Raw genomic sequence first — 27,801 nt, forward strand, 5'->3', positions numbered from 1 at the left:
AACCCCTGCTTTCACTGTATTTGATGTCATTATAATTTGTGGAGGGGAAGGGAAAAAACAAATCGTTTAAATAGGGATACAGGTGGACCCATTGCAACAATGAGACGTACAAGTCTTTATGTCAAAATGGAACTTTACAACTTTGGTGGGGGGGGAGGAGGGTTGGGGGGGAGTTGGGGGAGGAGTGGATGGGAAGGAGAAACAAAGGAGGAGGCTACAATGCTTGATAAGAAATGTACTCATTATCTTGTCCATGTAATTGTAACTCTTCTGTACAGTATTTTCACAATAAAAAAATGTAGTACAACAACAAAAAATCCAACCAGCCAGAACAGGTTTTGAAAATGCTAGAGGATTGTGAGCAATGAGTGGAGGAATGCTCTAGAAGCTACAAAGGTTGAGAAATAGATTCTCTCCTTCAGTTCCTTGGAAGAGTACAACTGACATGATTAGCTTTTGAAGCCTACTCTTTTCTTCTACACTACAGAACTTTAAGATGGGACAAGGTGTGTGTTAAATTTGTCATCATCTGTTACAGCCAGATAAGGAACTTACACACTGGGTTTTTAATTAATTTTTATTTTTATTTATTTATTTATTTATTTTTGGTCGGTCGTGGGGCTTGAACTCTGGGCCTGGGCGCTGTCCCTCAGCTCTTCAGCTCAAGGCGAGCGCTCTACCACTTGAGCTACAGCGCCACTTCCGGTTTTCTGGTGGTTTATTGGAGATAGGAGTCTCACGGTCTCTCCTGCCCGGGCTGGCTTTGAACCGCGATCCTCAGATCTCAGCCTCCTGAGTAGCTAGGATGACAGGTGTGAGCCACCAGCGCCCGGCTTTAATTAATTTTTAATATGTTACACAAAGCCAGAATACCCCCACCTGACCAACAGACATTTTTCACCAGCTCCTAATTTCAAGGAATCTGCAACTTACCTTTTTTTAACTATCAGATTCTGAAAAGTACCTGGGGGGGGGAGGAGCCCATTTTTAAGAGTAACTTGTAGTTCTTAATTTCTGGATTTCTTCTCCTATTCTCATATCCTGGAAGAATAGTGACGCCTGTGATTGGATGCTGCCTCCTACCTCTCCTGTTACATGACTGGGGCAGGTTTTCTCATCTGGACAGTGAGGATGATGGTATCTGCTGTTCATCAAGGTTACACTCATTTTCTTTTAAATACACATAGAAGCACCAAGGAGTATGGCTGGCACTTAGTAGGTACTCAATTCACGTCACTGAGCCCTTTCTGTATTTTCTGTGCATTTGTCTACACTACTATTACCAATCAAGGCATTCTTCTCTCTAGAGATCTAGTGCTTTCTTTAAGCTGCCTCCCATCAAGCACAGGTGTACATCTTTGTTCTCTTTAGAAGTCCCCTTTTAAGCCTCTAGAGAATAAATGGCTTCTAACACAGTCATATTTCACTGTCTCCCTTCCTGCCTCTGCGTCTCTTGTCCTCTTGTGAATGTTCTTGAAGATCTATCACTGGCCACTTTGCAGTCTCATTTCTGGAGAGGCTAGACTGACTAGCTTATCTAAGGAAATACGCCCTCCAATACAGTGTTTCCAGAAAGGAGAGAGTGGAAAGTTTTCATTCTCTTCATGCCTCATGATCTCATGTAAGTCTCTCACACTTTGCGAAGGTGCCTTTACCACTAGCTGAGATGCAGTGTCTCCTTGGAATGCCTGGGGCACCATCTTCCACTTAACACCTCGACACTATGTTGAAAATGAACTATACAACTTGTGGGTGAAGAGATTGGGAGACAGGAACTGGAAGAAAACAAGGGAAGAGGTGACACTGTTCAAGGAAATATACTCATTAGCTGACTTATGTAACTAACCCCTCTGCACATCACCTTTACAATAACAATAAAATTTAAAAAATAGATAAAAGAATGTTCATAATATTTGATAAGAGAATCTTGAATTTTTATCTTTTTAAAACATATTGTTAATTATTTAATGACACATTTAACAAGTCTTTGAAACACACACACACACACACACAAATGCATTGCATCTCTCTTAGAAAATGCTATGTTAAGGAAACACACAGTGATAAGCTATACTAATGAGGAAAACTGGTCTCTGCTCTGAAACACACATAGTCTAGAAGTGGGAAAATACCTGCAAGTAGGAAATTGTAATATAAAATGGTGAGCAACATAATTGGAACTATGTGCCAAGGGTGGGGAAATTTGAGTTAAGAATAAAACAGTTCTGTTTTGGGGGACAGATAGACATTTGGCTGTTGGTGACCGTATTAAAGTTGAACTTGAAGGGTAGGAAAGAGAATCAGAAGAAGGAATGGCAAAGTAGCTTTTAGGGAAGGGAGAAGAAAGTGTTCAAGGAACTGGGAAGATGACGTGGGAGAAGAATGGCTAGTCCAATATGGCTAGGATTTACAGCTCATTTGAGAAGATAGCTGTAGAAGAGGTTTTCAGTGGCAATGAGGGTGAGGTTAAAAAGATCTTGAGCACCAGGGTGAGGAATTTGGTGTTCACCATAAAGGCAACAAGAAGCCACTAGAGAATATTTGGCAGCAAGTAAGAGGACTAGACTTCCTCTTCCGACAGGCCACTCCAATGTAGAGACAGAAGAAAATGAGCATAAGAAACAAAACAAATAAGTTAATTGAAGCCTGCTTCAGTCATCTCACAGCGGAAACCCATGGTCTGGCCTCAGTCTTCCTTGCATATGAGCTATCTGAACCATTTCACATAGTGGCTCACTTCCTCCTTGAAGGGTTACCTTCATGTGGCTTCTAGAACCCACTCTTGTTTGGGTTCCTAGGATCTCACATCCTGGGTCATATTGCTGGTTCATCCAGGGGTATGGCGCTGTAGGAATTGATGACAAGGGTGCTAGAAAGCCCAGAGGAGCAAGCAAGAAAGGCGAACATTTTCCCCAAATCAGTATCTATAGGAATAATTAGTCCCTTTTATGGGAAGGGAGAGAATATGACTACAGGTGGAGGGTCTCCCCATCCATGTTACCTTCCATGTATGCTGACATGATGGGAAGGTTTCAGGAGCCATACTGCTGTTGCTCCCACCCATACCAATGGTGCTTTGTTCTGCCTGTCTCCAGAAAACAGCTGCAGAAGGAGCTACTGTTCACTATCCACACTGGGCTCCTTTTATCCCCAGATGGGACTGGAGGCTAGCCCAGAGGAGAACCTTAGAAAACAATTTGCAGGGCTCTGCTAACTATGGTGCACAGGCAGGCCTTTTGTGCTGTTACCTTCTATACACAGAAAGATTGGTTGAGGGCAGACAGTGGAGTCAACCCCTTCATCCACAAGGATCCTCCCTTTCCACTTCTGTTCACGAATGGCCTTGCAATTCTGCTTAATTTAATGCAATAACTTCTCATCGCACGAGGATGCTTTCACTCTCTTTCAAGGAGGTGAAACTTAAAAGTCCTATTAGTTGCTGTAGTTTCTCTCAGTGATATTAATTACTTTCGTAGCCTTGTCAGAATCTTATGTAGAAACTCCATAACCTAAACTAGTTGTGAATTTAACCACCATAAATATTATCTTTATACAAAATAAAAGGCATAAAAAGTAAAGAAGAAGCCAGGTGCCAGTGGCTCATGCCTGCAATTCTAGCTACTCAGGAGGCTGAGATCTGAGGATCATGGTTCAAAGCCAGCCCAGGCAGGAAAGTCTGTGAGACTCTTATCGCCAGTAAAAACCACTAGAAAACTGGAAGTGGCATTGTAGTTCAAGTGGTAGAGCACTGGCCTTGAGCTGAAGAGCTGAGACACAGTGCCCAGGCTGAGTTCAAGCCCCATGATGGACAAAAAAAATAACAGTAAAGAAGAAACTATGGATACCATCTACTTATTCATTTATTCATCCATCAATCCATACATCCACCCACCTATTCATACAATCTTTATATTTATCATATACATCTATATCTATATCACTTATCTTAACTATATCTCTTATCTATACATCATCTTCTTTTCTCCTTCCTCTTCCTCCTTTTCCTTCTCCTCCTCTTCTTTTTCATCTCTATATGCACATCTAGATATATACAAGCAGTGAAACTATACACAGTGGTTCTCACATTCTTTTCTGTCACATCAACAGGCTTGCTTTTCTTCTTCAGCTGCCCAGTTAGTGCATCCTTTGCCCTGAGTGATCACCTCAGCTGTTGAAGATATTCATGCGATGATGAGTAATCCAAACCTTCATTCCTGAAGGATCTGAATCTGTAATAGTTTGCCTTTATTACCATAGTCTTCCATTAACTTTTATTTCAGGACTTGAAAGTAATGAGAGGACTTGAAATTAATTAGGGGCTTAATAACAGTGAGAGGTTTCAAACATCATTTTCTCTCCTTTATTGTATAATAGCATCTACTTTCCCTTGATAATAGAGAGAAATCACCCCAGCTAATAAGTAACCCCCCTTTTAACCTGTTGGTAGCATGGGATGCTCAGAATAAATGGGTATTAGTTTTAGCTTCTAATACAATGGATGTTCTGTCTCTTGATGACAGATACTCCTTCCCTGACAATCAAGACTATTCCTATCAGAGGCAGGAATTGTATAGACACAAAAAGAATATATGATAGCTTATCCTGTGTAAAAGTGAGAGGAACAACCATATTTTTGACTCTCCTTTGTCAGACATTTGTATTCTGGCCATACATTAGTGGGCCCAACATCCTGAGGGATAGAATCACAACTTCACTGGATATTGTTTCCCATATATGCTGCCATCGAGTCTCCAGAAGTTTCCTCAGTTGTGGTTTAGCTGGGCAAGAGATATAAATGCTCAATCTTTGTCCCTCGGATGAGGTTTCTCTAGGTGGGAAAAGGATTACAAGATTTAAAAAGTATACTGGCAGGCAGGCTCTGATACATATGTGTAGTATCTTGAGAGTTACACCGTTGTTTTTTTGCTCTTGGTGAAGAAAGGCAACAGGTTCCTTTTTGCAGAGAGCAAAGAACTATCTGATCTGGGTAAGAACAGGATGTTATATTTCCTTCAACTCTGACTACCTTGATTCTGCCATGACATTATAGTTTTTCAGCTCAGAGGTTTCAAACATAAAGAAATGACAAAATGATAAAATGTTCCTTACCCTAACTACCTGTACATATGCTATACATGTGTTTACATAGGCTGTATCTCATAAATACGTCCAATTATTATATGTTGGAGAGGAAAGAAAAAGTGGTCTTAGGGGGTAACTCAGTGGCAAAGTGCTTGCCATGCAAGTGAGATGCTTTGAGTTCAATCCCTAATACCCAAAAGAGAAAAGACAAAAATTACAATTAAAGGAATAATTATAGGAAGAATGAGAAGGGGGGAATAAGAGAGAGAGGAAAGAAAGAAAGAAAGAAAGAAATAAAGAAAGAAAGAAAGAAAGAAAGAAAGAAAAAGAGGGAGAAAGAAAGAGCAAAAAAAAGCTCAGGGGAACTCAAGTGGATGTGCAGAGAATCCCATAGATTTAAAGGCACCAAGATTTCAGGAAGGTTTAATGAACTAAAGTAATTTTCCTTCAGAGTAAAATTTTACAGGCATTAAATGTGCTCACTTCATTGACTGCTTTGGAGCGGGGAGGGAAGTGATTTATGAATGCGCAGATTATGCATTATCCTTTTAGAGGACAGGAATCCCCTGGGGTTTCCTGCCTGCCTTCCAGAGCTCAGGCTAGAGTGGCCAGGTGAACTTACTGGCTCTGATCTGCAATCTCCTCTACTGCATGCAGGTGGGCACTGCAGTAGTAGTGATGGAATTGGAATCCCCTCCCCAGGAAGAAGTCCAGGGGTAAGATTAACCCCACTTCAGGAACTGCTGCAAAACAGGTCTTCAGTGCAGTCTCTTCTCCAAACATTGTGTACTTTGCTGTGCCTCCATGCAAACCTATCCAGGAGGCACAGCATGGGACCAAAGGAGCCAGTGAATTCAGACCAGGGAAAATTAGGCTTCTTTGGTAGGTAGGATAGGGAAGTGGACTTCTGAATGTGGATATTTCCTTTCATGGAAGAAGTGGTATTTGGATTATAAAAAGCCCCTCACTCCAAATGCCACTGTCTCCAATCCAGTGTGGGTTTTGAACTCCTTTGTTTCAATGCAGACAATCCTTATAGGCAGCAGAAGAGTGACACTGCATTTCCCTTTTGATCACTTTATCTTATACTGTGCCTGCCATAGGCCAGGGGGGAGATGAAAGAAAGAGGGATAGGGAAGGAGGGAGAAATAAACATGTTAGTGTTGGCATTGTGTGTGTCCGTGGCTGGCTTGAACCTCTGGGGGCAGTAGAAGATACGAGATGCCTACATAGGGACAAGAAAACTGTAAGTGGGTGGTCAACACAGACAGTGCCAACTGATTTTATAAGAAGTCAGTCACATCTCTTACTGTTTTATGCACGCATATAAGGTATACGTTTAACATATAGATAATATAGAATATGATAGTCCTTTATCATTGATACTCTCTTGATAAAAGCTTTTCTTAACTCATGCTTGACCACACTGAAAAGTGATTCCTTTATACTTTCTGTTCCTCTCACTTCCTTTCTCATCTTGGCACAGCCCATCTATATCTCAGCAGGGCTCAATACCCACCTATTCTTGTTCTTTCCCTCCGGGGCCCACGCGGCTCTAACTCTAAGCTATTTCTCCTTCCCAGAATCAGGTCCCTCCCCCTGTCCCAGTTTAAGAAAAAGGAAGAAAGAGACATGAAGCAGGTGAACACTGAGTCCACCCCAGTGTATCCTAATTCTTTCCATATTTAAGACCGGCTCTTACATCTCCTCTTTTGCAGAGACTTTGCTGATCATATTTTCTGGACTTTATTGCATCTCTTTCCAACCATAGCATTTTACACCTCTCTTATACATTTGTATTATCTCCCCCCTTTTTTCATATATTTGTGTCATCCATCAGAAGGACCTTGTATGTACCTGCCATGTAGGTACAAGGTATTGTGTTTGGCCTTGGAGATGCAGAGTTGAATGAGACTTGGTTTTCTGATTTCAGAGAATTCACAGTCTCACAGAGAAGTCATATTGACCCAGCATGATAAAAGCTGGAGCTAAGGAAGGTATGAACAGAATTCTTCTAGAGATATCATGTGCCAATTTAAAATAAAGTTCTGTGTGCCATATCTATATTTCTATAAATATAAATGAGCTTTTCCAGCTGTACTTATGCACATGCATAGACTTCTGTCTTCTTTTATTTGGTGTATATGTGTGTGTGTGTGTGAGAGAGAAAGAATGAGGATATGTGTGTATATAGCTTATGAGAAGAGAAAAGTGCTATTTACTCATGAATTATTCCAATTTATTTTCATTTCTCTAGCTGTCTAAAATCCCCCTAGGATTGTAGTCAGTTAGGTCAAAAAGGTACTTATTTGACAAAGCTTATTTGACAAACCCGGGTCTCCTAATAATTTGTCGGTTCTTTTCGTATCACACATCTCTGTTTCCTATTTCTCTCTCGAACAACAAAGAATGAAAGCTATCTTCACCCCTAGGCCTTGAGCTGTGGATCTCTGCTGGATTCCCAAAGTCTCTTGGACATCTTTCCATTTTCATAAGGGGTGCTCAGTAAACATTTGTGGAGTTTATAAATGAATGATAAACTCCTTGAGGGCAAGGGGATGTTTTTCTCCTCTCCCTGTTCCTGCTCACTGCCTTGCATACAAACTCACATAAACACCAGCCTCATAAAGAGCATCATCTTGGAGCAAAGATAGCAAGTCTTAGTCATACACCTACATTGGTGCTGGCTCTGTCTCTTTCTGGAGAGGTTTCAGAGATGTTTGCTTTTGTCATCAGATTTCATATAGTAGGTGCTTCTCCCACAGGTTTGGTGTGAGGATTGAGAATCACCCAGTGTTTTGTCAGCACGTGTACGGAGGCTTTTCTATGAATCCATGACTAGCCCCTCCTTCTTTCATAAAAGCCACCCCCCTCGCCCATTTTTTTTTCTGGGTATTCTGGAAGGATGCTTTTCTTTCTGCTCTGAGTACTTGCCCAGCTTGGGCCTTGGCAGGTGGACTTTCGTTTTCTTTGGTAATTCCCTTCTCTCAGGAGCCCTCCGAAAGGCTTTGAGTGGTAAGCCAGGCCAGGGGCCAGTAGACTTGCTTTTGCTCTTGGGTTTTGTTTGCTCTGTACAAGATGTCTTAAGCCTAAAGGTTACATTATCATAGCTCTTCATAGCTCTATTAATGTCTTTCTGTGTTGGGCTCCAGAGAAAAGGAAGCTTTCAGCCCTTAATTCTTGGTGTTGTAACCTTTTCTCCAGGGAAAGCTGGAGTTATTTGCTGAGATATCTCCTCATATCTCCCCTATTACCTGCTTCATTCGGCGTTGCGCCCACATTAAAGGATGATCTCCTTGGCTACAGCTAGATCACACCATGGTAGACTGGCAGGTGTCATTACAGCCTAGAAGTGGGAGAGGAAGCATGTATGATGGTGTTGTTCCATAGGTGTGGTCCTCTGGTTGACACAAGAAGGTTTCTGAACACAACCCGGACTTCAAAGGTCAGATTTGGCAAGATTCCCTGACCTCATCCCCCCAGTCAGAAAAATCTCAGTTTTACAGCCCCCTGTGGCTTTTTAACTTTCCTCATAGAATCAGTAGGATGCTACCTTAAAGCCCTTAGTCCAGACTAACGATGGTTGAGATTTGACCTTAAATCCTAACTCCCTCTACCCTTCCACCCCATTCTGAGCTTCTGTTTTGATTGTTTAGCTCTAAACTACTGTCCAGGACCTAGCTTAATTCCATCTCCTGCTGAAATCTGTGCATTACCAACAAAGCATCAGTATATTTCATTGACTGCTAAATGATTACTTTGTAGAAGTCTGACGGTGATGAAGACAGAGCTAACAAAAATATAATCCATCCGACATGCTCAGAGTTTAGCTGAGAAGGCAGCTAGTAGAACATCCACAGGGTATTGAGATAATGTTAAATAAGTGGGAAAATTGTTTGTGCTGGTTTTAAGCACAATGAACATCTTAAGAGTAAAGACTGATGGCTGAGATCATACTAAGAGGCAATGTGGGGGAGACAGATGATCTCAAACATGAGTCTGCAAAGACTGGGTTTCATGCTTTTAGAGGATTTTTGAGTCAAGAGGTAAAACTGACGGCTTCTATCAGGGAGGCAAAATAATATTCATGGAAATGGGGAAAGATGTACTAGTCTAGAGCCTCCAAACTGCAGATCCAAAAATAAGATCAAATGCCCAAGGAACTTCCTAGGAAAAATACCATGAGAGAAGTTGGAAAGGGGCCCAAGTGATAAGGACAGTTGATAGATGAGGCTGCAAGTCTGACCTCCAGTGGGGAGACAGAGGAGCAGAGCAGGAAGGAAGGCTGAGTGGGAGTGCACTGAAATTCCCTGGAAAGTTGACAAAGCTGTGGGGAAGCTTAAAGCTAATGTCACTCATCAGAGGAGTGTTCTATCATCTAGAAACGACTTTGTAGTGAAAGGTCAAATGGACAAGAATTCTGTTGCAGTGTGTGTGTGTGTGTGTGTGTGTGTGTGTGTGTGAATTCAACAAATAGAATTAACTGGTACACTTCTAGGCATTTAGTTAGGGAGGATGCTTAGATAAAAGGACTGACTTTGACTAATAAATCATCTATGAATGGGAGAAGCAGGCACCACTGAGTGAATTCGATTCTGTTGTTCTACAAATAGCTATGCTATTGATATTTCTTGCCAACCCAGGACACCACCTGTGAAGAAACATGAGCTCTCCAGTTGGAGCCTCAGAGACATGGTCAATGTTCCAACCCAACTTGTCCATAGATTCTCATGGACTGGTAGTGGGCTGCATCACTTGCCCATGACATTTTTCTTACTTTACATAGACATAGGAAATGGTGCTGACTGACTCCATGGAGTGCTGAATGAGAATAAATCTCCAAGTGAGCATTTTGTTCTTAGTTAAACACCATTAAAATGTTCAATAAAATGGCTGATTATTTTTCTTAAATCTTGAATGGATACCTAGAATGGGAAAGTCCTATCTTGATAGCAGAAATTCATTATCTCGAAAAGAGTTTAATGGCTGCTGTGCAAATGAACTGGAGGAAGTTAAATTGTGGAATGGGATGGAGCTGCGAAAAGTAAAATGAGTTGTGCATTAAATTTAGATAAACACAATTATGTGTAACTGGATTATCATGCATGGAGACAGGCCATGTGTATTCTCCACCTGCATTTTGATTAAAATCGATTCAGGTGCAGGCACTTAGTATGGTTGGAGATAGAAGGTGGTGCCTAAACCACTATCTGGGCATATGACAGGAAGGCAGGGCACTGCCCCAGCTGGAGAAGTATGGAAGGCATGGGAACAGACTGGCCAATCCAAGACCACTTTGGAACACTGTTCGCCCAATCACAGGCAGCAATGACTCTCTGGGTTCCTTCACTTCAACTGGAGTTGGAAGTGGTCCTGGAGCCTAGCGAAGTCTAATGACCTGCTTGCTTGCAGCATGGTGTGGGCATATGGAACAAGACCACTAGCAGATAGCATCAGAGGATGCTGGGGGCTGAGTCTACTGCCATTCAGATATTTCTGCCTACTAAGGCCCTATTGATGGAAACACAAAATCTCTTTGAACCTCTTCTATAGACAGAATCAGACCCAGTTCCTTCATACCCTTTTAGATCTAATTCTGTACATCAGAGTCATCTTGAGATCAAAGCAGCCCTGTCCTCTCATCTCTGGGTAGCCCTGGTGGTGAACAAAACCAGCTGGCCTGCATCTGACCTTGAGGAAGGACAGATGTGGAAAAACTACTGAGGATACCCAATTAATTCCTCTTGGCATGTTCTATTTCAAATGCAAAGCACTGTCAGGATTAAAATAAATGCTACCAGTTATAGGGATGCATTAAATTAATAATCCTCCCCACTCCCCTGTTTGATCCTATAATACGCTTCAACTCAGTGGATAAATACTAAACCTTCCTCTGGGTGATACAAGGTGCATTGTATTACTGCTACACAAACTAAATTGAGCTTCCTTTTTCCTTCTTTGTCCCGCTCCTCTGCCCTCACCCTACCCCCTTGCAGGTCATACTGATCCTGACGAAGCTGTACGACTTCAACCTGGGGAGTGTGACTGAGAGTTCTCTGTGGAGGTAAGTACGTTAGAGCTTCTTAAGGTGTTGCTCTGACTGGGCTGGAGAGAAATGTCAGCCAGTCAGTTGGAAAACTGGGTTTGGAAAGAACTGCTCAGCCTCGTGGAAGCCGGTGTTTGTGCCCTGGTAGCACTGACCATCCCCACTTGTGAATTCCCTTAGTGCTCTGCCAGCCACACATCCATCTTGACACCTTGCTGCAGCTGCATTCCCTCAAAGTACCTCGGTCTGTTTGAAGAGGGCAGGTTCTCATGGGGTCTGGTAGAGTCTGGTGAGGTGTGGTAGGGATCTAGTAAGAGACTGACTGGATTAACAAGTGTGTCTGATAGAAACAGAGGCGCCGGATGAGGAAGCCCTCTGCTGCAGCAAGGATTCTTGCCATGGGTGTGAATCATGGCCTAGAGATTGTCTCTAGGCCTTTGCATCTGGAATGTACTATGGATCTTGTTTATTGTATTTTTTTTCTTTTGGTACTGGGCCCTCATGTTTATCACTCTAGTCCTTCTGTTTGAATCCTGAGCTGTCTTTGAATGTGAGACCCTCTCATCTCTTGAGTAGATGGGATTATAAGTAGGTGCCATGGAACCTAGGGTACTGTGGTTCTTGTAAAGCTAGAGCTCTGGGAACAGACACAGCTCCAGTTTATACGATGATTTCCTTACTTACACAGGCTCTTCTCCCATAACATTTCATTTTATATTGTGTTATGAAATAAAATGTAATAATTGGTACAAAGCCAGATACTATCATGTCATGCGCTAAAACACATTTTCAGTATATAAGAGGATGTGGGTATTTTTAATTTTAAAAGAACTTACAGACATTTCTGGAACACTGAGAGTATGGTGAGCTAGCTATTGGCACTGTTCCTCCCCTGTCTGCCCTGATACCAATGGGGTGGTGTGTGGGACAAGCAAGAAGAGCGTTATGGGTGGATAAGCTGTGACACCAGGGATGAAAATCCCATATATGTGCCCTCCTGTATACCTCCTTCCATGCCGAGTACTCTCACATTCACAGACATGCCGACTTCCACTGACACTGAGTCATACTGAGCTTTGGCAAGCTCTGTGACATGGTGTCTCACGCTCTCTGCTCTTCCTCTCAGGGGATAGTCATGGGATTAAAGAGGTTGTGCATTCTTTCTCACTGTCCCTGCCATGTGTGGACCTGGGAAGGGCACTGTCACCAAAGGTTCCCTATATCTGGCTACATCATCATCTGGAGGTGTTCCTGAACTCTTGGAATAAAGGGGTCTGGGATATTCATTGCTTGTTGGCAGAGAGCTGGTGGGAACCTCTCTCCCCAGGATGGGGTGGGGATAGCTCATGGCCTTGATTAAGTATTTTAGAGTCAATTGCTCCATTTGGCAGAGGCATGAGATGCCTTACACCTGATTTTACTGCTTAATGAAAACTGGCAGAAATATAAATTATCAGGATGCCTCTAGCAGATGAAAGCATGGTGGGTATTTCCCAGGAAGTACAAGTTCAGAAACTTCTCCCTAAGGCCCAGGGCACTGATACTGTGTGATGCTGTAAACGTTTTTCCTGTGTAGTAGTCTGCTTGACCAAATCACTAAAACAAGCCTGAAAATCTTGTGCTTATATTGATCAGTAGCTATGCCTGGGACCTCATGGTTCAGAAATGATTTGGCCAGTTCCAGGAAGGGACAACATACGCCTATTTGCATTATTCCCAAATAATGAAGGGTATGCCTCAAGATCATAAGAACCCATAAAGTCATAGACAGTGCAAGTTAATGTTCCCAGGCACACAAATATTCAATTGCCAAGATTCAAGCCCCAGATGGCCCATCCAATGCACTCTGTCACTTTAGACACTTTACTTAACCTCTGTGCATTAGCTTTTTGGGACTGCCACAATAAGTTACCATGGAATGGCTTTACAAAGTAAGCATTTACTCTCTCATAAATCTGGAGTGCACAAATCTGGGAGCAAGGTGTCATCAGGGCCACGCTCTGCCTCTAGGGGCCCTTTTTTTTGCCTCTCTCAGCGTATGGGGGACTGATGGTAGTATTTTGCAGCTATAGCACTCCGACCTTTGATTTCACGTTGTTTCCTCTGTGTCTATGTCTTTCTCTCTCCTCTGTCCTTATACCAACACTTGCCATGGCTTTAGGGCCCCACCTGAACAATCCAGGATGACCTCAGTTCAAGATCCTTAATGGCATCTACAAAGACCCTTTGTTCAAGGAAGGGCTTATGGTTTATTGGGGGAGTTCATTATTCAATCCGTCTTTGAAGTATAGTTTCCCTGCATATAAATTGTAGTTAGTACAGAACACATCTTTGCCCTTTCTACATTTTCCTTGAGGCCAACACCTTCCTCAAATACATGTAGCACATTCTTCCCTGGAATCTTTATACTGAACTGTTTCCTCATCTAGAAGTCTTGGAGTTTGGGTGGATCCCTCATTTTTCTCTCTTCTTTGTCATCAATTCTTTAGCCAGCAAGCCTTTTGTGCAGGTGGTGGAATTTCATATTCCAATACTCAGCTGTTGTCGTCATCATCGTCCTCCTCCTCCTCCTCCTTCTTCTTTTTCCTTCTCGATATCTAACATGGTAATTTACTTACTGATTTATTTATTGTCTACCTACACTCAGTAGAATGAAAGTTGTAGGGAGATGTTTTCATTTGTATTTAGAAGATTTGTGTGTGTGTGTGTGTGTGTGTGTGTTTTCATTTACTACTATGCCTTTAGTATCCAGGGGAGAATCTGGCACTCAAGTGGACTTTAATGTTTGCTAAATGAATGAATTAGCAAATGTGTTGTAAGGATTAAATAATAGATGCAAAAACACTTAAGATAGTAACTCATGTAGGAAGCACTCACTTCATTGTAATTATTAATGGTAATTAGAACCCTGTGTGTTTGTATAGGGTTTTCATTTCCATTATTGACTTTGTTTTCAAGAATCCATTGCTGCAGAGATCTGTGTGAGAGAAATCATAAGACACCAGTGAGTGTTTCCTCTAGTAATTAGCCAAGACTTTGAGGATGACATAAGTGGAGGGTGTGGTTTAGAGAGGGACAAAAAGTCATTTAGAGTGCTGTCCCTTGAGCCATCTGGCAGGGAATTAGAATATTGACTGCTGCCTAGTGGAAGATGTTCTTTTTTAATAAGTTTTTTACTGTGAAAAATACTGTACAGAGGGTTACAGTTACATGAGCAAGGTAATGAGTACATTTCTTATCCTCCTCCTTTGTTTTTCTCCTACCATCCCTTCCCTCCCACCTCCTCAACTACACTCCCCCCTCCCCTGCCTAAATTGTAATGTTTGTTTTTCAACAAAGCATCTTGTACATCTCATTGTTCCAATGGGTCTGCCTGTATCCCTATTTAAACATTTTGTTTTTTCTCTTCCCCTCCCCAAATTATACCAACATCAAATACAGTGAAAACAAAGGTCAAATTAGATAATGTTAAGTGAAATAAACCCCAAGATAGGGACACAAGTGGTTTTATTCTTTCTTGCTATTGTTTCTAATGTATTTATAAGGTACCATGTGAATTTTTAGTTACTTTGTATGGCTGTCCTCCACGCTATAACCCCTGTTTTCACTGTATTTGATGTTGGTAAGATGTTCTTTTGTGGGAAAGATTCTTTGAGATTATGTAGCTGAAGTTGGAGTGATCAACAGGATACCATCTGTGATCAGCAAGTGAAAGAATACATCTAGCTGGATGGGACAGAGATCAGACAGTGGCTGACCAGCAGGAGAGAAAGGAACCAAGCAGGAAGCAGAGAGAACAACATAGTGGTGGCCAGGACAGTGGGTGTGAGACCCATAAAATTCACAAAAGGGTCCCAGTCAAAGGTAATCAATCAAGAGGATAGTTTACAGAAAATAGATTCTATATCTGGTGACCTGGAGACTTGTGGATCATATGGGCTTTCACTATGGATAAATACCATATGAATACATACACACACACACACACACACACACACACACACACACACACATATATTTGTGCTAGTGTTCATGGGCCTGGTAAAACCTAGGGCATGAATGAAAAGACACTGCTCCCCAATCCTGAGTGATTTCCCACCTTGCCACGACTTCACAGGGCATCTGTCCTTTTCATTTTCTCCCTGCTCATCCCCTACCGACACTTCTCTGTCTCCTCTTTTTCTGTACTAATAATGATGATATATTTTACAGTGAGAGCCTAGAGCAGTATAATTTTTCCTTACTAATATGTGGGCTGAGAAAAGAAACTAAATTAAACATGTACCCTCTTAGCTGTGTGATTTGGCTCAACATGCTTAACCAAATTGAAATTGAATTTGGTGATTCTTTCTCAATTTTCTGTGCAACAGAGAAGCCCTGGAGCCGCAGGTGTCATGACAAGATGACAAACCCCTGCCAGGTTATAGTGTGATGGAAATATTTGCCTCCTTGGTGATAACTTAGAGGACCTCTACTTCTAAATAGGCAAAAAGACCATTTAAAAGCATCAAATTATGCAGCAGCCTTGTGAATGCCCTGTGACTTTTCTTCTCCCCGCAATTCTTTGATGCTGTTACACTTGTGGTGGCCATCACCAGGATGACGATGCAAATTTGTCACTTACAATAGCCATCAAGTGGCATCCCTTAGTCAAAGAACATTAGTTACATATATAGTAATTGAGTTTAGAGAATTGATAAGATGGGACTGATTGACATTTCTAGAGGATCTAGAACATCCCTGGAGTTTCCTAGGTCATAAGGCTGAGAATAGAATCCCCTTCTGGCCCTTGATCTGAGATTCTTACAGTGTTAATTTTCCTCTTAAAGGGAAACTATAGCCAGATAGAGGCAACCCTCCTCCTCTTCATAGTTCCTCTGCTTCCAAAGAACTTGGGCCACAGTTACACGGTATGCTGGTGTTCAAAGAAGGGCCTGTCTCTCACTCCTTTGAGTGCAAACTACATGTGAAACATATCCTGGTGCCATCTTTACTCCCTTCTGCACACACACACACACACACACACACGTGTGTGTGTGTGTGTGTGTGTGTGTGTGTGCTCATGTACTCTTGCTTTCATTTGTTGGCCTTCACAGTCTTCAATTACAGCAGGAGAAAGTGTTGACAAGGCTAGCTATTGGACCTGTTGGAGGCCGAGGTCTTTAGTGTGAACCTGAATCATCTTGCGTACTGACTGGCAGATCACTTCCTGGTCTGTGTTTTGGACATTAGCACTTGGACTTATGAACACTTTACCTCTCTCTCTCTCTCTCTCTCCACTCTCCCTCTCTCCCCCCACATCTGAAAATTGTAAATTATCCTTTTATGGAGAGAGGGGGTTAGCATGCAGTTCTTCAGCTTCCATCTACCTATGCAAAGTGTAGTCTCTAGCAAAGGTCCCTGATTCAGACCAAAATGTGCTGTGTCAATGACAGTTCACATGGGTGAGGATTCTACAGGAGATTTCTTCTGGATACTAGATTACAGGTCCTCACAGAGCAAAGTGATTTACAATTGTCTATGTATACGAAGAGCCAGGAATCTTTCACAATGAATGGTCCCTCTCATTTGGTAAACCTTGGATTTTCATCTTTATCTCCTCTTGCTTTATTTCATCTATCAATGATTCAGATGTATGGGAGACATTCTATTCCTAGAAAAGCCATTATCCTACCCAGCCATTCCTCCTGGATACCTGGCTTCAGGGTCCATAGTCCAAAGGAGCTGTCTAGTTTCCAGGCACAATCAAATAGATATCTTCTTTGATCTTCTTCCCTTTACATAATGTCCCCTTTCTGTTCTCTGATGACTGTCATCCTTACACTGTATTAGTGATTTGGTCTCAGCCTATGAACTTCTTACACCAGTGTGCTTAAGTTCTTTCTGGATCCACAATGCCTAGATTTAGGCTATACTTCATAAGAGTGTAGAGACTTGAATGGAAATTTCCAATAGCCCCCAAAGAAATCCTAGCAGCAGCCCTGCCTTGCCTTGTCCCTTTCTTTGTATTAAGCTGTCTTATTCTCCTGCCACTTGGGAATCCTGTGACTTTTCATCTGGTTCGCAAGCTGTTGTCTGAACCATTTATTTCCTCTGTAATTGTTCTGTCAGTGACCTTTCTCTGGGATGCTGCTTTTTTTAAAAATAGAAAATGGAGACCTTTTGAATTTATTAATTTTCTGTTTGCCAAGAAAACCCTGACAATAATTGCTAAGACTTCCCAGAAGTTATTAGTTTACAAATTTTAATGACACTCATGATTTATTTATGTTTCCCTCCCTCCACAGCTGCTCGCCCCAATTCCTTAGTGGTATTCCTGCTGAATCTGAGTGAAGTAATAAAAACAAAACTGAAGATTGGAATGGCATTATTATTTTTTTGCTAGGCTGTTTTTATCCCATTTTCTATCCCATTTTCTAGGCTTTTTACATGGGAGGACCCAAAGACTAGGTTGATATGGGCTTTGGAATCTTCCTGTAGAAATGGGTCTTCTATTTGCGTTTAGTGGTAATGAATGTGGTGAAAAATCCTGAATGAGTCACAGACCATTCAATTGGACAGTTATTAATGAGCGTTCATTATGTATGCAGCAGTGTGCTCATTGCTGGGAGATATGGAGTAAGTATATTGTGATTGTTATTTTCAAGGAATGTTTATTTTGCTTGAAAGGTAATATTAATGCACACAAGAAACAACAGCAAACTTGTGCAAGAATATGCATAAATATGCAAAATATAGTAGCTTCTGAAATGACTAACTCAGTTCTAGAAATAATTTGGTCTTTACTGTTATTGCCCCACCTCATTCCATAAAAAATGTGGAATTATTCTAGGAAAGAACTGAAGAAGATATCAACATGCACACACACACACACACACACACACACATATATATATATATATATATATATATTGTCTTGCTCTTTAATACTATACATATTATGAGCTCTTAAGAGGAAAAACTGTAGTCATTCTTTTATACCCACAGGGGATTTGATCCAGGAACCCTCCACCGATACTAAATCTTGTGATGCCCAAGTCCCTTATGTAAAGTGGAATTTTGGCTATATTCTGTATGTTTCAAATCAGCTATACCTATTTATGATACGTGATATAATATAAGTGCTGTGTAAATTATTGCACTACATCGCTTAGGAATAATGACAAAAAATTTTGCACACATAAAATTTATATGTAAATTTTTCAAATAGTTTTGATCTGTGGTTGGTTGAATCCTGAGATGTGAAACCTGAAAGTATAGAACACTAACTGTATTTCATGTAGTGGTAATTTATAGAAATGCCTGGGAACAGATAGGACTGAGTATGTATAGTGCTTAGGATGTAAATCATAATTCTACTGCTTACTAAACACACTACCCTGAGTAAGCTAGCTTAGTAGTATACATAATGTTATGATAAGACGATTTATCATATAGATGCTGGTGAAAATTCAGTGAGATATTGCCTGGAATGCAAAATATTGACAATCTAGTCAGTATTTACTTAATGATAGTTATCCTTTGTTTATAGACTCACATCCTCCTAGCCTTGCAGTTTGGACCAGGTTCCAGATGGCAATTGCGCTGATACTTTTAGTAAGGTGAGGTACAGGAGAAAACATGATGCTTAGACACACAATGCCTGGGATTGATGCATTTTAAATAATAGAGGTGTTTCTTAGTCTCCTTCTTTGGCTACTAATCCATGTTTGGCAAAAGATAAAGGTTAATGCATCACCAGATAGTGATGGTAATGGTGGTGATGATGCTGATATCAATGATTTTGAGTGTAAGATGCAAAGCATGATGTGATATTCTGTTCCTCCAGATAGTATTACGTTACCTCATCTTTTGTAGGCCTTGTGTGTGTGTGTTAAATGTGTGTGTGTGCACACGTACTCACATGCACACCTGCATCTTTGGGAAAGAACTAAGCTTTATTTGTAGAGATTTGTTATATCTCAACTGATTAATATGGAAGGCTTGGGGAGTCATGCATATATCTTAGATTGGATGTATTTCATTATGTGTAGAAAATATTAAAAATCTGAAATCCTTGGTCCTATCCAAAAGATTCTAATAGTAAGACTGGATGATGATCTGGAATTTAAAGTTTTCAAAGTTTCTAGTTGATTCTGATCTTCAAGTAAAGATTGGCAATCAAGGGATCATAGGCTCTGGGTTTATCTTGCTTTATTTAACTGGCTTGCTCATGTCATCCATTTGTTCTTCATAAATTAAAATATTTCATAAATTAAAATGATCTCTCAACACTAAATCCATAGACACTTCCATCCTGGAAAGTCAGACAGAAAGTACACTCAGGATTTGTGATGCTCAACAGATGTCTTTTATGAGCGAACACCATTCTCTTCGAGTGCATCCACTCTCCTTAAAATATGTGATTATGAAGTTTCAAGGTATCAACAACATAATACACTCTGTTAATTTCCTGTCTACTGATGGATATCAGCCAGTTGGTAGATGTTAGCCAGAACCCCTGTCCAAACTACTTTGTTTAAATTCACTAAACATAGGGAACATCATTCAGTCTTTGAAGTCTTTGTTCCAAAAAAGAATGAAAAAGGAGTTTGCTCCAAATTTTCAGATATCAGACATCTTAACTTTGCTACAGAATAGAGAAATGAGAACACTGGAGAGAAGCAGCTCTGGATTGTGGATTTAATGTCCTATTTATTATGGGAAAGAATGAATGATTCTTTTATGGCTGAGTCTTTTTTTTTCTTTTACTAAGCAGAACCCTGTCATGCATAATTCTTGATTTTTGTCCAGTGGCTGGGAGAATGTAATGCTTTCCTATAGATTGTGTCTGTTGATTGTTATTTTATGTTGCTTTCCCTTCCTTCCAAATGCAGTGCCATTTTATCATGATCATAAATGACCCCACAGTGGGGAGAAAGAGTATGAAATTCTTCTCATCCTTCTCCACAGCCTGAGTGCCCTCTCATTTTCTCAGCAGTAGATTCATTAGCCTTCTAATGAAGTTAATAAGTGAACAGGACCAGACAGTCCCTTCTAAAATAACATTTATAAATGAATGCATTTCCCTACTCTCTAAGGTAGGCTTTAATTTATTTCCCTGCCAGATGTCCACATGTGTAAAACTATGATAGGTGGGTTCTTGAATGTGGCTTGCTGCCAGAAAGGGTAAAAATTTCAATTGGAAGAGACTATCTATTTCCACATTTGTAGGAGAGCAGCTTTTAGATACCACATTCCTGCTTACTGTGTGTGTGTGTGTGTGTGTGTGTGTGTGTGTGTGTATGTGTAGTGTACATGTACATTTATAACAGGAGTGGGGGATTTCTGGCCCGTGGGCTGAAATCAATGTATAGTGGGGCAGATACGTATTCTCAAATGTTTGTTATCTGCTCTCTGTGGCCCAGCTGCCTGTATTGATAGTTTTTTCTATAGCCTGCAAATGATGTTATAATCTCCAATTGACTCCAGGCAGAAAAAAGGTTTTCAATTGCTGTACACACTATGTATATTCACACACCATGTACACCCACACTTTGTGCACACACACACACACACACACACACACACACACACACACACACACTTGCATGATTAGTCAGGCTTCCTTGTTATTTCATCATTTGATAGTCAGTTGCTTTACTGGACTTAAGACTGTAAACATTATTAGAGGGCTTCTGGCAGCTTTTCCACAAACACTACTGCCTAGACATTATTTGGGGAAAATAAATGCTAGAGAGGCCTACACTCTCACATTTGTGAGCTATCCTTATATCACAGGAAGTGTTTCCTATTTTCCCTGTTGATTCCACATGCCTGTGCTCAAATTGAAGCTGAAGTCAAGTGTTAAAAATTCAAGCGTTAAAACTTTATGAAACACATAAGGTTTATCTTTTCAAACATCTCCCACTTCAATGATACTCATCTCTTAAGCTTACATATTTATAGCCATTGCTCACATGAATGCGTGACACCTCTGAGACACGTGTAAGGCTTGCACGATTTGTTATTCCATTTAACAAATGGGTACACTTGTGGTCCCCAGTGAATGGGTTGGCCATTGGTTTCAGATCTGGGATTCAAATCTCAGTGTCCCAATTCTCAGTGGCTTCTTGCTCTTGCTGTCAGATCAGTCATCACTCTTTCCTGGCCTGTCTTGCTTGGCAACCACTCATATTTCATACAAGATCTATAGCTAGAGGACTCTTTTGGGGGACGAGGAAAGGTTTTTCTTGGATATTTGTCTAAGTGATTTCTATTTCATGTGAATCATGGGAATCACCTGGGAAATTTAAGAAGTCAGTTTTTCTGGGCCTTATTCCAAACATATTGAATCAGTTTCTGGAATCAGGATCTAGGAGTTCAGAGCTTTAAAGAGCTCCTCTCTTGCTTTTGAAGTAGCCAGTGACCTGAGAGACTTCATGGCCATCCTGGTTTCAAGAAGGCCCGTGATGACTTATTTTGAGGAATCTCATCTCTGGAATACCACCCTTCCCTCTAACCATTTTCCCCAAGGCTGACTCAGAGTGACATGTGCTGTCCTCCGTATGCAAGTCCACAGTTGTGCCTTCATCTCTACAGATGACAACTGTAAAGGTTAGTAATTGGAATGATGGTAGAACCTACTAATTAGCTCGCATTCTGTCAGCATCAAGCCTGTCTAATTAGGCAATTAACATTGATCTTAGAGAGCACTGCCACCAGAGAGTAGTCATATAGGCAGTTTTCTATCTTAAGAGTAGCCATTGGAGGGTAAGTTGACGCCGGGAATCTAGGCTCTAGGCTGGAATTAGAGAGCACAAAGAACAATGCCTTGTTCCAGGTGACGTGAGAGGACTTTTTATTCAGCAAGGGGCTTGGTGGCGAATGACAGAAACCATCCTTACTAAAACAAAATTTAGTATTTTGGAAGAACAGTGAGATAGCTCGACATTTGGAGGAAGTGATGCAATTGAAAAATTCTAGGCATTACCAGGTGCCTCAGCAGCCCCTGATACTATTGTTCTATTTTATTGTGAGTTCCCAACAGGTGACAGCTGCCTTCTTATGCTATACCTCCCTCGCAGAAAATTGAAATGGCTACTATATCAAGTAGTCAAATTATGATCAGGGGGTGAGAATTCCCTGGGTTACCATGGATCTTCTTTCATCCTTATGCAGAGACTGAAGAAAGGTTAGCAGCAGAGCTGACCATCATAGAGTGAAATCTCCTAGTCTTTGGGAATTATTTCTATTGTCTTATATTTGCTAAGACTTTATGTCCTAATATATGATAATGTTTTTGAGAAGGTTCCATGGGTTTCTGAGGAGAATCTGTATTGTCCTATGAACTATTCTACAGAGCAGTACTCTACAGAGTACAGAGATGTCCCTTAAGGCCATTTAATTCTGAAGCTGGTGTTTTTGTCTGGATGTCCTGTCTATTGGTAAGAGGGAGTACTGCCGTCTCCCAAAATCATTGTGTAGGGGTCAGTCTATGGTAGTGTTTGTTTCACAAAAATTGAGCACACTGACATTTGTCACATAGCTACCAGCGATTATTTCTTTCTTCTTGATAGATTGTCCTTTGTATTAATATGAAATGGTGTTCCTTGTCTTTTCTGACTGATTTTAGTTTCAAGTCTTTTTCTGTAGGGTGGTGTCATATGTGAATTGGTGGCAGGGCTGGTCAAGTGTCTACCTTGGAAGCTTTTCTTTTGTGTACTTGAAACCTGTGCTGGTGGCACAGCACTTTTTAGTCTATGGTCTAATAAAGGTCCAACTTCCTGTACAAGTCCCCTTGTTTGTGCCCTGTAGGGTAGCAGGTGGGCTGCCTGCAGTGTTCCCTTTGTGTGTCTAAGAGTGAGGGAACAAATAACTCACCGAGTTCCCCACCAGTGGTGGAGATCTGAAGGAACAGGTGCCATCCTTTCAGGTCTCCATTCTTCTAGACCCCACCCAGAAGCTTGTAAGGCTGAGGCTGGGTGAATTCTATGAGCTTGGGTCCTGTTTTGGAACTCAGGTACTGAGAACTCTGGCGGCTTTGGGCTTGGCATGGTTTCCTTTCTTTTTTTCTTTTTTTTGGGCATGGTTTCTGAAGTGATCCTTGGGCAGGGAGACTTGCTCTAGACAAGGAGGGTGGAGTCTTAAACCCCAGGCCCTTCATGATCCGAGCTCCGGTTGCAGTGCTGGATCCTCAACTTGTTTGTCTCTGATCCCTCTCCTTGCCAAAGCCACTTTCTTTTTGTTCTCCAACCCATGGTGTGGCTCGTTCCCTAAGGCCTAGCTGCCGGTGGACTTCTTACCACAAGCTAATGTAGACTGATATCTTTGGCAGCTTCTAAAATCTCAGCTACCCATCCAGGAGAGGTAAGTGCCTAGTTTTGTGAAGTGTTCTTCAAATGACAATGCTCTCACCAGCCAAGTGGGGTTGCCAGACATTTCCCTAGCTCTCTCCAGGAGCCCTTAGTTGCTTGAGTCAAAACTTCTCATCTTGGTCAGCCTCAGATGAGCCTTCCACCTGAATAACATGCTTCAGTGATCCAGAAGTCCCTTCTTCCCAAATGTTTTCCAGGCCTCCACAGCTATTTTCAGCTATCTGCAAGTAGAGGCTGCTCCCTGCTGAGGCCCAAGTGAAGAGTCATTCCTTCTCTCTGTGTCTATGATGGCAGACTCCTGCCTAGGATCCAACCAGGTGTCTCTGTCCTCAGTGGTCCTTAATTTGTAGACCCTTCTGGATTGTGGCTCTGCCTTAAAGTCTGCAGGGCTGCTGGCTTCCTGCCAGCAATCAATGTAAACTGATCATTCAGTCATCAGAGCTCCCCACCGGCAGAGGCTGGGTCTTTTGTGTTCTGGAATACTCAGTCCTTAGACTGTGAAGTTGGTCTTCCTGAGGAGGAGGGTTGAGTCTTTGCAGCTCCACCCCTGCTGGCTCAATGCTGCCAACCACACTGCTCACCACCATTGTTTCTTTGTTTCTAAATTCCCAGTACTGTCTCAATCTCAGATCCTGGATGGTTGCAGATGGCTTGCCTGTAGCTAGTAATACCCATTCTGTACAAAAATCTTAAGCAAGAGGCCATGCCACAAGATAGCACCTTGCTGTTGCTCTCTGAGATTATGGGAAGGAAAGGCTGTCCTTCTGATGCTGGTTTGTCTCACTAGGAAATCACTGACCATGAAATCCCTCCTCACTGGAGTGTGGATCTGTCTCCAGTTCTAGATGAGGGTTTGTGAAGTTTCTTTCTAGAAGCAGAGACTATCCTTGGCTTTCATCACAGAATATGAATTTCAGGACAGGTAAGAAAACTTGGCAGAGTTTTATTCAGGAAGCTAGCAAGGAAGCACGCAAGCAGAGAGGCAGAGGCATACTCTAACAATATGCATGCTCAAAGGAAGACACATCGGGCCTTGGGCTTCAGGGGTATATATGATAAAAGGCAGGGTTGACTTAAAGTTATTCTAGGATAAGTGTGTTTCTTTGTTCTCACACTTGGCCCATTTAATCACCCTGGGTGTTACACTTTTATCCCTTGGCACTCAAGTTTCTAATACTGACCTCTTCCTTAAACTTGGGTCGTGATGTTTGGGCATCCTTTCTTTGAAAGGATACATTCTGCCATACATATTTCAAGACAGATGTCCATCCTTGAGATTAGGTAGTTTGTGCCAGGAGGAGTCATTTTCCCAAGTATTTGTTTTTCCATGACAAATGCCTTTCTTTATGGTATTCCTTGCTCAGTTTTTGGAGGACACCTATTATTCTGGTGTCCAGCTGGCAAGGTCAGATGGAGAAAGCTGCTCTCGTTCTTTTCATTTTCCTTGTACTAATACTGCAGCGTATGAAGGCAAGCAAGATGGTGCTTCTGTGTTTAAACAGTACCACCCATTAAGGGCAGTGTTTGAATTCCTAGTTACCTCATATCCCCTAATGTGTTCTGCCTTAGATGTGCTGTTCTGTACAGAAGTCACCCAGCTTGCTTACCTCACGGTTGGGCTTTGGCCATCCTTACCTCAAGGGAAAGCAGCTAAGGCTGTAAATTATTTCCTACTTTCCTCTGCTGCCTTTTTGTCTCTCCACAATTTTCAGCTGTCTTCATCACTTATTGTCATTCTTGGTGTCCTTTCTCAGTTTTTTTTTCTCTTCCAAACAGTCCCTCTTTTGTGTCTCAGATTCTTATCATCCATGGAGTCTAAGGAATCATTTACTCTTCCATCTTGCTCCAATCCCCAAGAAATTCGAGTCTAAGAACTTTTCCAATAGTCCTACATCTCAAAGGTTTTCTCCTTTTCCTAAACTTTTGATCCCCTGTAGGTTATGTATTAGTCTGTGAGCTCTGTGTTCAGATTGATTTCTTTTCCTCTGTAAATCCATTTACCCAACACTGTTAGGCTGGACTTCCTCCAATGAACACTTTGGATCCTCTGTCAAAATGAGCTCAATGCATTTATATGGAACTACCTATGGGTTCTCTGTTCAGTCCCATTGGATATATTCTTCCCGCTGCCAAAGCCACACTCTTCGTATTAATGTGACAGAAGGCAGGAAGGAAAGAAAGAAAGAAAGAAAGAAAGAAAGAAAGAAAGAAAGAAAGAAAGAGGAAGGAAAGAAAAGAAGAAAGAAAGGGGAAAAAGTATATTCATTCTCAACATTAAGTTATTTGAGGGCTTGTTCTTTTCCATATGGAAAAATCTTGCCTGTGTACCCAACCCAAACAAACAAATGACCCCCCCAAAAAAACACCCCAAAAAATCTTTCTGGTATTTTGAGGGCAACTGTATAAAAGCTATACATAATTCATAGAGAACAGACATCATTAATATATTGGGCCTTCAAATTAATGAACATGGTATACCTGTTCATTTGTTTAGGCCTGTGGTTTCTTTCTTTCAGAATTTTATTTTTATCATATAACATTTTTTCCATTTTGTTAAATGTGTTCTTAAAACTTGTCACTTTCTTTGGAGTCATTGAAAGATGTTATGTTTGCAATTTCAATTTCTACATGTGCATTTTTAGTGAGTAGAAATGGAAATGTACTTTTTTAAATATTGATCTTTTGTACTGTAACAATCTCGTCTCAATTTGGTGTTTTGTTACTGTGGGCCTAACACTGTAGCACTGTTCTGTGCTTTCTCAATTCATCATAAGGCAAAGTGAGGTTCTCAAATGAGGAGATTTTTTTTTTGTAGTAGAACTATGCTATGATTCAGTTCATGTAAAGTACTTAGCAATGGTGATTTAGTGTGGTGAAAAATTATAGGTAGAGATGATCAGTTTTGAGATTTAGGTTATTTTGAATACTTTCCCCCCTCTTACTTATTAAAATGCTAATTCATTCATTTATATTCAATTATGTTTTCTTTTGCACTTATTTATCTGTCAGTCCATTTAGAATGGACAGAAATCTGTTGCAATGCATCAGGAATGAAGAAAGTAGGACATCTGATTTTGAAGCTTACCTGTTTTGGAGGGAAACTAGAAACTAGGTGAGCTGGATGGTCTCGTGGATCTTCAGCTGCTGAGGAACCATCTGGGACCAGACTTTACTGGCTTCCTGCACTGAGAAAGCACTCAGACTTCATTTTGAAGGTGCAAGTATGTAGTTTTCTGGAGGACTCTTTCCCTCTATTTAGGAGAAGGAGGCAAAGGATGATGAAAATGATATGGCATCTTGCAATTAAACCATATCCCATTTCATCCCTGAGCATGAATTTCCTATGGAATTAAACCTAATTCTTACTGTGATGTTTTGAGGCTTCCTATGGGCATTGCCCTGAATACATCTTACCAAATCTCTCTAGCTTCCTGTAGCTTCTTGTGTTCTTCAGCTGTAGAGCATTCCTCCACCTCTGCCTCCATCCACTCATGTCTTCTCTGTGTGTGTTTATGTCAAATTTCCACCCTAAACGTATTGCATTAGTGGCCTGTCCTATTCCAGTGTACCATCTTTCCAAATGGAGATACTGTATAAGATTGCATCCTGCCAATCAGAGGAAACCACTGTCTTCTCTTATTTGCATCTGTACACTTTATATAATAACCCATCACTAATGAAAATAACTTTCCAAGGCTTGAAAAATGTAGGGTACTCTCAAGAATGCTAGTCATCTAAATCTTGCTTAAAACCATTGTGTACCCATGTCATTTTTTTTACCTGTACATTTTTACATAATTAAGGTCCTTCTTACATAACCAGTTTTCTTTCAGGCTATATATAAAGTTTGACTAAGCATTTTTCTATGGTATTCAAACTGTTTTGCAAACACAATTTTAAGTGTTTGCATAATAGTGTATTATATTGCTGTTCCACGGTTTACTTAACTATTCATCTTTTTTGTGATTTAGATTGTTTTGCATTTTTTCATTATTTGAGAAATGTTGCAATGCACACATAGGTACATCAATCCTAGTTTTTAATCTCAATTTTAGATTCTTTTCTGAGAATTCTTTTCCTCTAGAGGAGGAACTTTAAGACTCAGTATAGGTGGTCCAATTGGCCAGGAGAAAGGCACACTTCTGAAACTCTTACACTGGAAAAGTGAAAATTTTGAGACTGAAAGTGAAGCACTAACTAAATCTGCGTCACATGCATTTATACGCTTTAGGATAATTTGTACACTCACAGTTTTTGTAGCGTTATTGGCATCAGACTTGAGCAATCAGATTCCTTGAAATGATGCAACCCAAGACT

General features: G+C 41.0%; 1 protein-coding gene across 1 annotated transcript in view; it reads left to right on the plus strand.

Moving 5' to 3' along the window:
• The window catches only part of Sorcs3 (sortilin-related VPS10 domain containing receptor 3), a 576,321-nt gene that overhangs the window by 166,861 nt on the left and 381,659 nt on the right, over positions 1–27,801 (plus strand). Inside the window, exon 3 of the mRNA XM_013017600.1 lies at positions 11,079–11,146. Coding sequence (XP_012873054.1) covers positions 11,079–11,146 — 68 coding nt within the window. The remainder of the gene's footprint in view (positions 1–11,078; positions 11,147–27,801) is intronic.

Source organism: Dipodomys ordii, unplaced genomic scaffold, assembly GCF_000151885.1.
Source record: "Dipodomys ordii isolate 6190 unplaced genomic scaffold, Dord_2.0 Scaffold36, whole genome shotgun sequence".
In the NCBI taxonomy this organism is placed as follows: Eukaryota; Metazoa; Chordata; class Mammalia; order Rodentia; family Heteromyidae; genus Dipodomys; species Dipodomys ordii.